This window comes from Culex quinquefasciatus, chromosome 3, assembly GCF_015732765.1.
Source record: "Culex quinquefasciatus strain JHB chromosome 3, VPISU_Cqui_1.0_pri_paternal, whole genome shotgun sequence".
Taxonomy (NCBI): Eukaryota; Metazoa; Arthropoda; class Insecta; order Diptera; family Culicidae; genus Culex; species Culex quinquefasciatus.
This window is the reverse complement of record NC_051863.1, coordinates 68,388,650-68,404,361: the sequence shown is the minus strand read 5'-3', so window position 1 is coordinate 68,404,361 and position 15,712 is coordinate 68,388,650. Positions and strand designations below refer to the sequence as shown.

Sequence of the window (15,712 nt, the reverse complement as noted above, 5' to 3'; positions counted from 1 at the left end):
GTCGGATTAAAAAATACAAAAATTAAAATTTATGAAAAAAGACCGATTTCGTAGAGAATTGCTCAATAGTTTTACAAAAAAAAAAAAAAAGTTGTTTAACCGACTGGCAGTTGATTACGTACTTTGTACACACTTTGTAAGAGCACTTGAAACGTCAAAACACGCGATTTCCAGAAGGTTAAATAATGAAAATCAGCAAATTGGGTGGAGTTAGGAGCGAGGTTAAGCAACCTGCCAAACATAGGAGAATTTTTCCTAAAATAAGTGGTTGTAGATAGGCCATAACTTCTGTCAAAATTTGGTCAAGCTAAGAGTGATCATAACGTTTGCCAGTGTTGCCAGATCTTCAACATCTTTTTCTCATGAATGCATAATTGGCTATGATATACGCTGAATTTTAGTTAATGAAGTCTTCTTAAAAAAATTAAGTTTCCTAAAAGCAACTGTTCTTTAAAGCTCCAAATCGACATTCCCAAGGATCCTTCAGTACATTGACCAGCTGGTATGGTCCCTCAGCATCACCGCATCAAACCGCACCATCATCTCCGTCCGAAGCGAGCTGTGAGCATTTAAAGTTCTGCTGCTGATCATATGAACCGCCAATTACGCTGGCTTCGCCGGGATCTTCTTCGGATGCTTTCGGGGGTTCGATTTCAGCAGTTCTTGGTTATTGATTTGTGGCCTATGTAATTGGAGCAATTAGTGCATTACGTGTGCAGTTGTGCCGCGTTTTGAGAAGGGGATTCCGATTGTTCTAATATAAATATCGATGGAAGCGTTCCGAGCTGTATCAAAGTGTCTTTGCAGTAGTTCCAAGCAACAGCAAGAGCAGCAGTTTCAATTGTTCCGGATTAACCCGTCGAAGAAAAACCCTCGCAACTTCAAAATGTTCAAGCTGGTGTGTATTCCTGGAGTGTTCTTGTGTGATTAAGTTCCGAACCGCTTCCGATCTCCGGGCGCGCAAAGTGATAACTTACTGCTAGGAATAGTGCAATAAATGTCCCATTTGGTGTACATTTCACGCCGTCAAGTGATAATTAACGAGTTGAGGTGTCGCGGCGGGACCTTGCTTGCTCCATCAGACTGCCCGCAATCATCGTCATAATCGAGTTGAACGGCGGCGTCGTCGGCGTTGACGCATATCAGGCCAGCCTCCGCGGAGTTCAAGTCAACGCGTCGTCGTCGTCTAGTCGAGGACCAGACGAACGAAACGATATTACGACTATTTTGTGTTTTAGTTGGAAGTGCTTTTCAAGTACACAGGTGGAAGTGAACTCGTTGGGGTCGCGGGCAACACTGGTTTGCAAAAAACAAGTTCTTGCTAGAAGATTCTGTTTGCTAGTGTAGACATGTTATTCAAAAAAATAACTTCAAATCGTGTCATCCAGTGTAACTTATGTTTCGAATGTCGAAGCTGGAGGGAGTTGGGGTGGCACGGCTATAATTTATGCAGTTGACGAGTTGCAGTTTGGTGACTGGGTTAATTAGTGAAAACGCAGTGCTGCTGCATAATTTACGGGACGTGGTGGCACTCTAAGTCACCATGGCGATGGGATGTCACGATTGGCAGCTTGATTTCGATTTGAATTTGGCTGGAAATTTGCGTGCGATTGTGCGACTCTATCCCGGTGGGAATTTAGCGTATTCGGAATAATTTCATGCTGCGCGTTCAAGTTCCCGGCAGCTCATTTCGTTCCTGGAATTGCAATACAATTGCGATGAACGGTTGAAATGGTCAAGGTTAGACTTTTGAACTTTAATCTTGTTCACTTTAACACGTGAACATTGTCGATATGGTTTGCTAATTTTGTTAATTTTTATTTAATATTTTTGATGAGTAATTATTTGATGTCAATTTTTCATATTTTTTTGCTAACGGTGAAAATTTAGTTGGAATTTAAGTTGGCATTGTTTCACAATAATTCGATGCCCGTGTGGTCTCTTGTACCATCTAGATAGGAATCGAATTGCTATCTTAATTTAAGTCATCAGAATCAAAACATGCCAATTTTCATTTCAACATTATAAAGATTCATGGGGTTTTTGATGCTTTTTTTTGCAGAGAAAAAACTTTACAACATTAATTGGTGCCTCACATTTCAAATGGGCACATATGCTTTGTAAACATGTGCGTCCTTCGAAATGAACAGCATGAATTTCGCTTTTTTGTTTTTGTTATTAATGTTTGTTGAGTTTTTGTAAACTTTTTATTAGCTTGATTTAATATTGGGGTGGTCCAAGTTTTCATAAAATCTACCTTTTCAGATTATTTTTTAAAGATTATTCTTCACTGCAAATGGACTTCTCATCAGTCCTATTTTCTTTGCCCAAGACATGTATGAAATTTGCACCTAAAGAACCTTTAAAATCTATTTGAAGTTATAGCGAATACACTTTAGCACGTTTATTTTTTCAATTTTTGATTATTTAGGGCAGTGGTTCTTAACCTTTTTCGTTCCATTTCCCTTTTGTAGTTAAAAAAAAATAAACAAATAAAATATCATAATTTCAGGCCGAAAAGCTTGTGCACTTTCTGCAAAAGAAACTTAAATCAAATGCTCGTAATTATGATTATGCAAAATGTCTGTCAATGGTAAGCGGTAAGACCAGAACTTAAATGGTATTATTCTGATTGTTTGATGGAATATCTGTTTCTGCTTAAAAGATTGCAAATCTAGAGTTTTTTTAAAGGTCCTATAAGCTATTGATTTTTTAATGTTTATAGGACCTCTTAAAAAACTCTAAAAATGTTAATTTTGTATGATCAGATCATTGTAGCTCATAATAAACAAAATAGTACTGAAATTATTCCTGATTTTTAACCGATCTAATGAACAAAATGCATAAAATAATCTAACTGTTCAAGTTTAGAAGATCTTTTATTTTTAAACTTGATCAATTTATTTCCAAACATTTTTCCTTGAAAATAAAATATTTCAATTTGTGTTTTTATTAGAATTTAACAGTTCTGTTCCAGGATGTTACATTTGCAAATCAAAGATTTGGGGAACCTTTCAACTGAGATCAAGCCTGAGCCTTTGCAAGGAGGGTACATATTTCTACGTTTAGATTTTGCTAGCTTAGTGCTCTTTTAGGGAGGACAAAAAAACTATCCAAGGATCATTTTGCGTTTGAATCAATGTAACGATAGTAAAAAAAACTTTAATAAAATCTAAGGTTGAGATAACTCGCTAAACAAAAACCTGCTTTTTAATATGCAATGCAACAATTTTTTTTTTTCAACTCAATCTCAAAGAGATTTTTTTTATTTTTAAGAGAAAGCAAAATGTAAATACACAAAAAAATCTTTTGTTTTAAATAGAAAAAAAAAACTCAAAAAAATACATATGAAAACTTATTATAATAAAATAAAAACTAATGTTTGAAAGCGAATAACATCCACAAACAAATTTTTAAGTGCTGAAATATCCTTCCCATTTCAATAGTTTCCAATAATGTTTCAGCTATCAATTTTTAGTTTGCATACTCGTTCAAAGGCATTGGATTCTTCCCTCCCAAGAATGGAGAAATTTCCCCTTGGGGGAACTCCTCACCGGTTGAGAAACATAGAAATCTATTTCAATGTTTAAGCTACAGATTTGTAAATTTTTATTTTGGACTTCCGTTCTCGCAATCGAGAACGCCAAGGTTTGATTGATTTTTTTTAAATATGTTGAGGAACTTTTTTTCGAAATTGTGAAAATGAGCTACGAGAGTAGAACTTCACGTTTGGCCATGTCATATTTCATTTAAGCTTGACGTTTCAATGGTAAGGCAGTATATTTGGCAGGTTAAGCACTCGCTCCTAACTCCGTCTAATTTGCTAGTTTTATCATTAATCCATGTATCACTCGATTTCAGTTGAAAGCGCTTTTTCTGAGCTGTAATTGAACGTCGAAGTGCTGATATGACAACATTAGAGACACGACAAAGTTAGATGCTGTTTCCCCTTCTCCAAAAAATCAAATAAAAAAAAATACTTATTTTTACCATTGCTATTAAGTTCAGTGACCCCATACTAGTCAAATTTATGTGGATTGCCTATGACACTACGCAATGTATTTGCTAACAAAGTCCTTCATCCCATTCCAGATCGTCCTTGCCTGTCTGGTGGCCGTCGCCGTTGCCGCTCCGGCACCCGCTCCCGGACTGGTCGTTGCCTCCCCGATCGTTGTGAGCCACTCGTGAGTGTCCTATTCCTCATCTCAATCTCTCAAATCTGAGGTTCCAAATCTCACTCTGCTCTTACAACCTCCTACCAGCCATGCCCACGTGGTGCACACCCCGATCATCAAGTACAAGGCCGTCCCGATCATCAAGACCGTCCCGGTGTACAAGCACATCCCGGTGGTGCACTCGGTTCCCGTGATCAAGACCGTCGTGGCCAGCCCGGTCCTGTACCATTCTCACCACCACCATCACTAAACTATCCAGCTTTTGTGGATAATTTAGGGCGCTGGGAGTAATTTATTGATGTACCTTGAGTGAAAACTAACTTTTGTTTATTTAATTGTGTATTAAAATCTTGATTTTTAAACTCGAAACTACTGGTTTGATTTATTTTAACCATGAAACTCATTTTTTTTATAGCTTTCACACAACATAAAACATTTGAATGCTGTTAGTTTGACAAAGTCAAATTTAAATGTGACAGCTGTCACTAGTTTTGACTTTGAATCGAAGACTTTGCAACCATTTTCAATCTCTTTGATTTGAACTTAAAAATCTGAAAAAAGTCTTCACATCCTTTCCAAAGCACAGCTTCTTTGCATTTAATCGCATCGAGAGTCAACCCAATAAACCGTTTATAGTCGTGGTGTGATACTGTGCAACGCTTTTATCGCCGGCTGTGCAGAGCTTTTATGGAGCTACTCAGCACTAGAATTGAATCTATCAAAGGCTACATAGTTGCCGGTTTAAGACCCCGAAGGTGGCGGGGGGGATCCGCTTCATCGCGCGGAAGAACATAAACTCTCGAAGCGATTTACTAATCATCCTGGTGCTGCTGCTCGCAAGTGCTAACTCATGGGATCATCACGAAGTTGGTTCCGTGGTTTGATTCAGCCTGACTTCCTCATTAAGCGAGATTCTAGACACTTTTTGATATTTTAAGAAATTGAAAACTAGCAACACTGATTACGAGCGTGACGTTTTTCAAAACATTGATTGTCAACCTTAGCTCGCTGACCTTGAAGTGTCAATCACTTCAAGACCATCAACCAAAGGTTGGTTGGCCGATCATCAAATTGTTTGATTCAGTGTTGCCAGTTGAGCAGGTATTCAACCAGAAAATCAATCTATGATTTCAACCTCGTAGCAAGAGGAACCCTCCATGTCTAGATGATGTCTGCGCCGTTTCCTCAATCAAATTTGGCACCCATCGTGCCGGGAAGCTGCGGATACGAATTGAAGAGATATGCAAAACAAAACAACCAAAAAAAAATAGCGAAAAAAAAAACATCCACCCAAACAAAACACCAATCAAAGTCTCGACGCACGGTTCTCCGCTATTAAGTATAGACCCCCTTCAATAATGGTGCAATTTGCTATGGAGGGGTTCCTCCACCACCATGACCCTACCAAACCGTGCAGACTTGTGGATTGAAACATCAAAGCGAGTTAGAGGCAGCTGGGGTTTTTTGTTGTTGTTGTTCGTTTAGCGTTATGTTTATCGCCTCTGGTTGGATTATGGACCCGCAGTCGCCTCTTTGAACTGAGATGATGATGACCGTAACCTGGCGCGGGGAGTCAAGGATGAACTGCGCTGGTCTCTGGTTTGAGAGGATGGATGATGGCTTCCGTTTTGCAATGTGGTAGTATCGTTTCGTTAAACAACTTATTATGGTATCGAAATTTGATTTTGCAAAAGAATTGAAGTCCCCCAAAGACTTGGAGTTCTTGATAGACTTGAAGTCCTCGAAAAATTTGAAGTCTTCCAAAAACATGAAGTCCTACAAAGACTTGAAGTTCTCTAAAGACTTAAAGCAGGCCTGCCCAATCTTAGACTTAGAGTTTCCATAACACTTAAAGTCTTCTCCAATTAATTTTAGACTGGTACAAATTTTATCAAAAAAACTAACTTAATCCACCTATGTGGTTGATGCCTTCCTCACTTTTTACCAAAAATGGGTAATATGAGTGGTTTGGACACACATTTCAGCATTTTTTTAGATCCAGAAAAAAAAGAACACAGATATAACTTATGTGGTAATAACTCGAGACAGGGTTGCCAGATCTTCAATGTTTTGGACTCTTTGAAAAGCCCTTTCAATTGCCTAACCAACGATGGGTCGGATGATGGATCCGGACATCTTTTACATACATTTAAGTGAGATCCGGCTTCAAAAAAGTACATAAATTTCACTGAAGTGGTAATAACTCGAGACAGGGTTGCCAGATCTTCAATGTTTTTGACTCATTGGAAAGTCTTTTCAATAACCTAACCAACGATGGGTTGGATAATGGATCCGGACATCGTTTACATACATTTAAGTGAGATCCGGCTTCAAAAAAGTACATAAATATCACTTATGTGGTAATAACTCGAGACAGGGTGGCCAGATTTTCAATGTTTTGGACTCTTTGGAAAGCCCTTTCAATTGCCTAACCAACGATGGGTTGGATGATGGATCCGGACATCGTTTACATACATTTAAGTGGGATCCGGCTTCAAAAAAGTGCATAAATATCACTTATGTGGTAATAACTCGAGACAGGGTTGCCAGATCTGCAATGTTTTGGACTCATTGAAAAGGCTTTTCAATTGCCTAACCAACGATGGGTCGGATGATGGATCCGGACATAGTTTACATACATTTAAGTGAGATCCGGCTTCAAAAAGTACATAAATTTCACTGAAGTGGTAATAACACGAGACAGGGTTGCCAGATCTTCAATGTTTTTGACTCATTGGAAAGCCCTTTCAATTACCTAACCAACGATGGGTCGGATGATGGATCCGGACATAGTTTACATAGATTTAAGTGAGATCCGGCTTCAAAAAAGTACATAAATATCACTTATGTGGTAATAACTCGAGACAGGGTGGCCAGATTTTCAATGTTTTGGACTCTTTGGAAAGCCCTTTCAATTGCCTAACCAACGATGGGTTGGATGATGGATCCGGACATAGTTTACATACATTTAAGTGAGATCCGGCTTCAAAAAGTACATAAATTTCACTGAAGTGGTAATAACACGAGACAGGGTGGCCAGATTTTCAATGTTTTGGACTCATTGGAAAGCCCTTTCAATTGCCTAACCAACGATGGGTCGGATGATGGATCAGGACATCGTTTACACACATTTAAGTGAGATCCGGCTTCAAAAAAGTACATAAATATCACTTATGTGGTAATAACTCGAGACAGGGTTGCCAGATCTTCAATGATTTGGACTCTTTGGAAAGCCCTTTCAATTGCCTAACCAACGATGGGTCGGATGATGGATCCGGACATCGTTTACATACATTTAAGTGAGATCCGGCTTCAAAAAAGTACATAAATATCACTTATGTGGTAATAACTCGAGACAGGGTTGCCAGATCTGCAATGTTTTGGACTCATTGAAAAGGCCTTTCAATTGCCTAACCAACGATGGGTCGGATGATGGATCCGGACATAGTTTACATACATTTAAGTGAGATCCGGCTTCAAAAAGTACATAAATTTTACTGAAGTGGTAATAACACGAGACAGGGTTGCCAGATCTTCAATGTTTTTGACTCATTGGAAAGCCCTTTCAATTACCTAACCAACGATGGGTCGGATGATGGATCCGGACATAGTTTACATACATTTAAGTGAGATCCGGCTTCAAAAAAGTACATAAATATCACTTATGTGGTAATAACTCGAGGCAGGGTTGCCAGATCATCAATGTTTTGGACTCATTGGAAAGCCCTTTCAATTACCTAACCAACGATGGGTCGGATGATGGATCAGGACATCGTTTACACATTTAAGTGAGATCCGGCTTCAAAAAGTACATAAATATCACTTATGTGGTAATAACTCGAGACAGGGTTGCCAGATCTTCAATGTTTTGGACTCATTGGAAAGCCCTTTCAATTACCTAACTAACGATGGGTCGGATGATGGATCCGGACATCGTTTACATGCATATAATTGAGATCCGGATATTTATGAAAACACATTTTTATACATAACTTTTGAACTACTTATCGAAACTTCAAACAATTCAATAGCGATGTATGGGACCCTAAACCAAGTCGAATGCAACTGGTTTGGTCAAAATCAGTTCAGCCAGTGCTGAGAAAACTCAGTGAGAATTTTGGTCACATACATACATACACACACATACACACACACATACACACACACATACACACACACATACACACACACAGACATTTGTTCAGTTTTCGATTCTGAGTCGATATGTATACATGAAGGTGGGTCTAGGAGCTTTTAATCAAAAGTTCATTTTCAGAGCAGGATTATAGCCTTACCTCAGTGAGGAAGGCAAAATAAATAAATTATAAAGTTTTTAAAGTTTTTGTTAGCCCAAAAAATCAGTGGCCAAAATTTTTTTTTTTAAACATCAAAATTTCAATGGGAATCGAAGAGCAATCAGCTGAAATCAGTTTAAAATGCATTCGAAGTACAGTACCGCAAAAAGTTTTTTTTCGCATTTTTTTTTGTTTTCGTCAAATCTTACATTTTTTGAAAACTAATGATTGCAAAACAACTGAACTAGTGTAAAATGCATTTCAAAACATTTTTTGCATTCAAATTCATTTTTATTTTATTTATTTCTTTTGCCCCTCGACCACGGCCAGAAAGAAAAAAAGAAAAAAGGAAAGAAAGAGAAAAGATCAAAAAGAAAAGAAAAAAAGAGAAAAAAGAGAAAAAGAGAAAAAGAGAAAAAAGAGAAAAAAAGAAAAATGAGAAAAGAAAAAGAAAAAAGAAAAAAGAAACAAAAATAAGAAAAAAGAAAAGAAAAGAAAAAGTAGAAAAAGGAGAAAAAAATAAAGAAAAGAAAGAAAAGATAAAAAGATAAGAAAAAGAAAAAGAAAAAAGAGCAAAAGGAGAAAAAGAAAAAAGAAAAAGAAAAAGAAAGAAAAAGAAAAAAGAGAAATAAAGAAAAAAGAAAAAAAGAAAAAAGAAAAAAGTAAAGAGAGAAACCAGAAAAAGAGAAAAAATAAAAAGAAAAAAGAAATAAAAAGAAAAAAAGAAGAAAAGAAAAGAAAAAAGAAAAAAAGAAAAGAAAAAAGAAAAAAAGAAAACATAAAAAACACATAAAACAAGAATAACAATAAAACAAAAGAAAAAAAAAGAAAAAAAAAGAGAAGAAAAAAATAAAAAAAACTAGATAAAAAAAGAAAAACTAGAAAAAAAGAAAAAAAGAGAAAAAAAAACAGAAAAATGGGAAAAGAAAAAATGAACACAAAAAATGTCTTCTCCTTCATAAATTTGAACTCATCCAAAGACTCGTAGTGCTCCAAAGACTTGAAGTCTTGAATAGACTTGAAGTCCTCTAAAGAGTTGAATTCCTTCAAGGATCCGAAATTCTTCAACAATTTTAAGATGTTAAGATCTTAAAGCAAAGATACCTCGGGGAAGGTGACTCATGGAATGTTAACATTAACCTCAGCATGTTAACATTAAGTTAAGAAATAGCAACTGAATCCGGTTTGTAAATGTGGCCCCGATACTCTTCATGGGATATGGGAAAAAATACATCAAAACAAAGAAAGATCGCATGACTTGATCTCAAATCTTGAAAATCCAAAACTTGTAAATCATGCTTGAATCGATGTTAAATCTCTATTCTTTCAGATTTTAATGTCTGTGAATCTTGAAGTATGCAGATCATTCATTACTTGACATCTTCAGAACTAGAAGACTTTAGACCATATCTCGGATTATTTTTCAAGAAGACGTAAGAGCCAATTGTAAACGAAGCCTTTTTTGCCTCGATATTCGACCAACTTATGAAAAACCAATTTCAAAAATGCATGAGATTGTTCATCTACACGTCTTTCAAGTGCCCCAAACTAAAATTAAATGACATTTTGTTACAATTTGGAGAAAAACGAATATTAGTGTCGGAGATCACGGTGGCTCTAACGGCTTTTTGAAAACTCACCCGAGATATATACTCTTCAGAATATGATACTCTTAGTAAATCGTATGAAGAAGCTGCCAGGTTCCAGCCACCACAATTTAAATGGTACGATTGACTTATTCCTCCCTTTCAAAGGTCGTCTCTAAACCTTGAACTCCACTGTCTCCGTGTAAACCAACGTACCAACCAATGGCAAAAGGGTATAAATCTGCCCGATCAAATTATTATGCAACAAATACATCACCTGAGACGCACGAGATCACCCTGCGGGCTGTACACCCTGACTCACGGCTCAAATGTCGTCGTCGGGCTCCTCCTCCTCCTTCTCTCGCCGAGGAAACGTGATCTTCAGCATGCTTGAAGTGCCCGACGCGCCAAAGTACGATGCAAAACACCTTGGACGCAATGCGTCCCAAGACCTGTTTATGTGCGATCGCTCATCACCGATACTTTAATTGGGAGCATCGCGTCTGGAGATGTCTACGGCGGATGCTGTCAACAGCTAAAGTGAGTTCGTCTTTTGCTTTCTGAACATCCCTAGATCGTGCCGCTCAAACCACATTGTGGGAGAGCATCGACCAATCGATACTCGGGGCGCAAATCCCATATCTCATTAATTTAATGACACAATTAATCAGCGCAGCGCAGCGGCGGCGGCGGCTTCCAACGATCTCAACGACGTCAACATCACCATACGCGCGCGCGGAGAGAGGATCGCATTACGTGCATCGCAGAGTGGTGATCTTGAAAACGAAGCCTAACTGGACCTTGAGTAGACCCCTCGGTTGAGATCCAAACTTGATCGCCGCACTCACTTGATGCCAACGCTGCTGTACCTGCTCGCCGTCGTCGATCTTCTGCCTCAAGTGCTGAGCTCTCAAGTGTGGTGATCCACGTATGGCCCGGGCCGCGATCTTCCCCTTCCGCACTGGCCATATCGAGGGTTCGAGGGACTCGGTGGTGATGCGACTTGTGCATTCATGCTGTAAATTGGGGTTGGTCATGTGGGTTTCGCGAAGCTTCTCGAGTGCGACCTGACCTGCGTTACACCGGCATAGGTCATACTGCGACAGGTTCGATCGGCGCGTTGCCGTAGGGTTGGTTCGTGTTGATCCTTTGATGGAACTTGTACACGGTGATTACTGATGTTGCTTAACGTGTTTCCTAACAAGCGTCAAATTTGATTAGTCGAGTCGATTAAGTGTTGACTCATCGATTACACAGGGTATTGAGCTGAATCGCACTGGAACATGTCAACTGAAATCGTGTGTGCTTACATTAACAGTCTTTAACTGGTCATAAAATAATTCAAGACTGCTTCGAGACTTCAAGTTCTGAAAACATAAAGATCTCATTACTTCAAGACCTGAAGTCTTCAGAATTCGAAGATATCAAGATTTTGAGGCTTCAAATTTTGGAGGCTTCATGAGCACACTTAAAACCTGGAATTATTGAAGTCTTGAAGTATTTTTCATGCTATTGGATCTTCATATTGTATGATATTAACAGCTCTGTTATCATACAACTGACTTTTCTAGTGCCCAAACATCATGTCCTTACGTCTATTGGTGTCAAGTTCAGTAAATCTAAAAAAGCTGGTATTTCAACGATTTCATAAATCACTTGCGGTTAAACTGGCCTGCTCAATCAGCTGTGATTAAAATGAAATAAAAAAAAAAATAGTTCAACTGTCGGTGGTTCGCCTAACAAGATCAACTTACCAATTAGTCCGAACCACTCCGCAAAGACCAGTCCAGAAACAACTTGGCGCGAGATTAAACTTCGAACCCGCCAATTTCAAGTCCACCGCCATCGATGACCGCGCGCGCTGTGTCTTGGTCAGTCCGACCTTGGGGCGAAATGTTGTTTACGTCTCGGAGCTAAAGCGTTGCGTAGGGGCAGGGCAAAAAAAAAAAAACGAACCTCAACGAGCTCGGTCAATTTGTTTCCACGGCAATAAAATGAGCGCGCGAAGTCGCACTTCCCCGTGACTGATTCCGCCGAACTGATTTCGTTAAAGTTACAAGCATGATTTTTCGTCGTTACGCACTGCGCGGTGTCGGTTGGCATCCAGCCGACAAGTTGAGGCAATCAAAGAAACGCCTGGTTGATTAATTTGGTTCAAGCGCCAGCCAGGGGCGTAGCAGGCTATACCAATGGATGTATCTGGGCTTTATTTAGTTCTGAAAAGGTAAACCAATATGGCAATTTTGGATTTTGAATGGAACTGCATTCGAATGAACGACTCAAAATTCTCTAATTGGAACGACTGACAGCCGGGCAGTTCTCTAAGATTTTGGTCATAGGATTATTTTTGTATTTTTTAATCCTGCTGAAACTTTTTAGAAGCCATTTTGCATCATTAGTTTGTCCATATAATTTTCTTTACAAATTTGGCAGCCATATGGCCCATTCGAAAATGATATATGAAAATTCAAAAATCTGTATCTTTTGAAGAAATTTTTTGATCGATTTGGTGTCTTGAGAAAAGTTGTAGGTATGAATGAAGAATACACTGAAAAAAATGATACACGGTAATTTATTTTTTTATGATTTTTAATTTAACTTTTTGTCACTAAAAATTGATTTGCACAAAAACACTATTTTAATTTTTTTTTTATTTTCTGATATATTTTAGGGAGCATTAAATGTCAAATTTTCTGAAAATTTCAGAGCGGGCAAAAAATCTTTGACCGAGTCATGAATTTTTGAATCAATACTGTTTTTTTTCAAAAAATCGAAATATTATTGGTTGCAAAATAATTTCCGAAAAAAAACCGAATTTGCAATCAAAAAGTACCGGAGTGAAATTATGATAAAGTGCACCGTTTTCAAGTTCTATCCATTTTTAGATAACTTTAAAAAAAAAGTCTCAGTTATTCATTTTTTTTAAATTTGTGCCCAAGTTTGCCCACTTCTAAAAAAATGAAAGGCTAAGAAAATTCTCTATATTTTGCTTTTTAGAACTTTGTTGATACGACCCTTAGATGCTGAGATATTTTCATGCAATGATTTAAAAACAGGAAAATTGATGTTTTCTAAGTATTGTTTGGATGATACTTCCATTTTTTTTTGAATTAAATATACTTTATTGAATCTTTCTTATAATAATTACATTTGGTTTACATAATAAGTGGTCAGCTGTGGCTCTTCAGCTTTAGTTTGCTTTTCGTGATTTAAACACTGTTTATTTTCATAACTTTAAAAGTATATGATTTATCATTTTTGTAACACTAGGTACAATGAGGAAAAAAAAAAAAATGTCAAGAAAACATAACCTAACCTAAAACTAACTTAAACTTACCATAAACTAAACCAATCCTTGAATCAAGGGGTATTCAGAAATAGCACATTTTTCCCTGAATTTCAAACATTTCTCTTGAATCTTCTGATCCAACGTTTTTACTTCTGCTAATTCATGAACCTCACTTGATCTTGTCCAGCCAGGAACATTCAAAACCATTTTGAGTACCTTGTTTTGGACACGCTGGAGCTTCAATTTATGAGTTTTAGCGCAACACTCCCAAACAGGTACTGCATACTCAATAACGGGGTAAATTATTTGTTTGTAAACAGCTAACTTATTTTTCAAAGAAAGCTTTGATTTTCTGTTAATTAAAGGATACAAACACCTGATGAGAATGCTGCACTTGTTCAATATTTTGTCTACATGCTGCCGAAACAAAAGTTTCGAGTCAAGTATGAGACCTAAATAGACAACTTCTTTCGACCAGGGTATCGAAACATCATTCATTTTAATCAAAACATCATCCTTTGGGACAAATCGGGCCGATTTGGAAAGTGGAAAAATGATGGTTTGAGTTTTGGCTGCATTTATGCGAATTTTCCAGTCGCCAAAGTATTCGGAAAGAACGTCAAGACCCTTTTGAAGACGGCCAACTAAATATCTGGTTATTTTACCCTTATAAATAACGGCAGTGTCATCAGCAAAAAGTGACAACACACCATTACCAGGAAGAGTAGGCAAATCAGATGTAAAAATATTGTACAGAAGTGGTCCAAGAATACTTCCTTGGGGAACCCCCGCATCAATGTTGAATAATCCAGAAGCAATCCCATTCAGAAAAACCCTGAACGATCTCTCCGAAAGATAGTGCTGGATAATTTTGATAAGATACATTGGAAAACCGTATAAATACAGTTTATGTATCAAACCATCATGCCAAACATTGTCAAAAGCCTTCTCAACATCCAACAAAGCCATAGCAGTTGATTTAGACTCAAGCTTGTTCTGCTTGATGATTTTAGTTACTCTCGTAAGCTGATGAGCAGTATTATGTCCCTTTCGGAAGCCAAACTGCTCATTCAAAATTATATTATTATCGTTGGTAAAATCCAAAAGCCTTGAATAGATGACCTTCTCAAAGAGTTTGGACAGACTACTCAAAAGACTAATGGGACGATAACTTGTTGGCGATGTTGGATCTTTTGAGGCTTCAAAATTGGTATGACTTTGCCCAGCTTCCAATTGGTAGGAAGTAACCAAGTTGCAAACATTTATTGAAAATATTGGCTAGATGTTGAAAGAACTGATCACTCTGTTTTTTCAACACCAGATTAAAAATGTTATCAAAGCCAGGAGCTTTCATATTTTTCATTTGTTTAACTGCAACTTTGACTTCCTCACCAGAAACATGGGAATCTGCAGGAAATTCAAAAGTAGAGCTATTAATTGTTGAAATACTATTGGCAACTGATGTTTCTTTACGGCTGGTCATGGAAGCGCCAAGATTATGAGAACTAACAAAATGAAGCCCAAGTGCATTTGCCTTTTCCTCAGATGTAATCAAAGGAGAATCCTCAACAATAAGAGGAGGAATAGGCTTTGGTTTGTTTTTAAGAACTTTAGAAAGTTTCCAAAATGGTTTTGAATAATTCCCAAGCTGGCTTACATGTTTTGAAAATTCTTGATTTCTGATAGTGTCAAGTCGGTCTTGTATGATTTTGTTCAAATTGTTCACAGAAATCTTTTTGTCATAGTCCCCAGTCCGTTGATATTGTCTCCTATAAACATTCCTAAGTCTGATCAAGTGTTTAGTATCTACGTCAATATCAGTTACCTTAAAATTAACAGGAACCTCCCGAACGTTGGCAGCCTCTGCTTGGTTGATAGCCTGCTGGATCACCTCCAGCGAACGATCAATATCGGCAGAAGTTTCCGGGTGTTGATCATAGTCGATGTTGCCGTCTACCACTTGCTGAAACTGCTGCCAGTCAACGTTGTGGTAATCTTTCCGGGTTGGTTGCCGCTGCGGAGTAACGGAAGCTCCAACCTCCACAACCACCGGATAGTGATCAGAACTCAACTCTTCAAACACCTCAGGATGAGCCACGTTCTCAGCCATATTGGTAATGAAGAAGTCGATGATTGAGTGATTCCCAGACCGAGCCACCCTCGTTGGACGATCCGGACTCACAACGTTGTAGTAACCGTTTTGCAGATCGTTGTGCAGAATCACTCCGTTCCGATTCCTCCTGCTGTTGCCCCAAACTTCATGCTTCGCGTTGAGGTCACCAGCGATGATGTACTTTGCGCTCCGCCGTGTCAGCTTCGTCGTTGTTATTCTGTTTGTGCTGTCGTGGCTGCCGCTGTACGTGATCT

At 38.1% G+C, this 15,712-nt stretch overlaps 2 protein-coding genes across 2 annotated transcripts in view; one reads left to right on the top strand and one right to left on the bottom strand.

Annotated features, from left to right (window-relative positions):
- The window catches only part of LOC6051290 (neuropeptide SIFamide receptor), a 358,514-nt gene that overhangs the window by 54,014 nt on the left and 288,788 nt on the right, over positions 1-15,712 (bottom strand). The window lies entirely within an intron of this gene.
- Positions 806-4,544, top strand: LOC119770354 (neuropeptide-like 3). The gene is made up of 3 exons (XM_038265060.1): positions 806-898; positions 4,093-4,184; positions 4,263-4,544. The coding sequence occupies exons 1-3, from the start codon at positions 887-889 to the stop codon at positions 4,423-4,425; spliced, it is 267 nt and encodes an 88-aa protein (XP_038120988.1). The 5' UTR covers positions 806-886; the 3' UTR covers positions 4,426-4,544.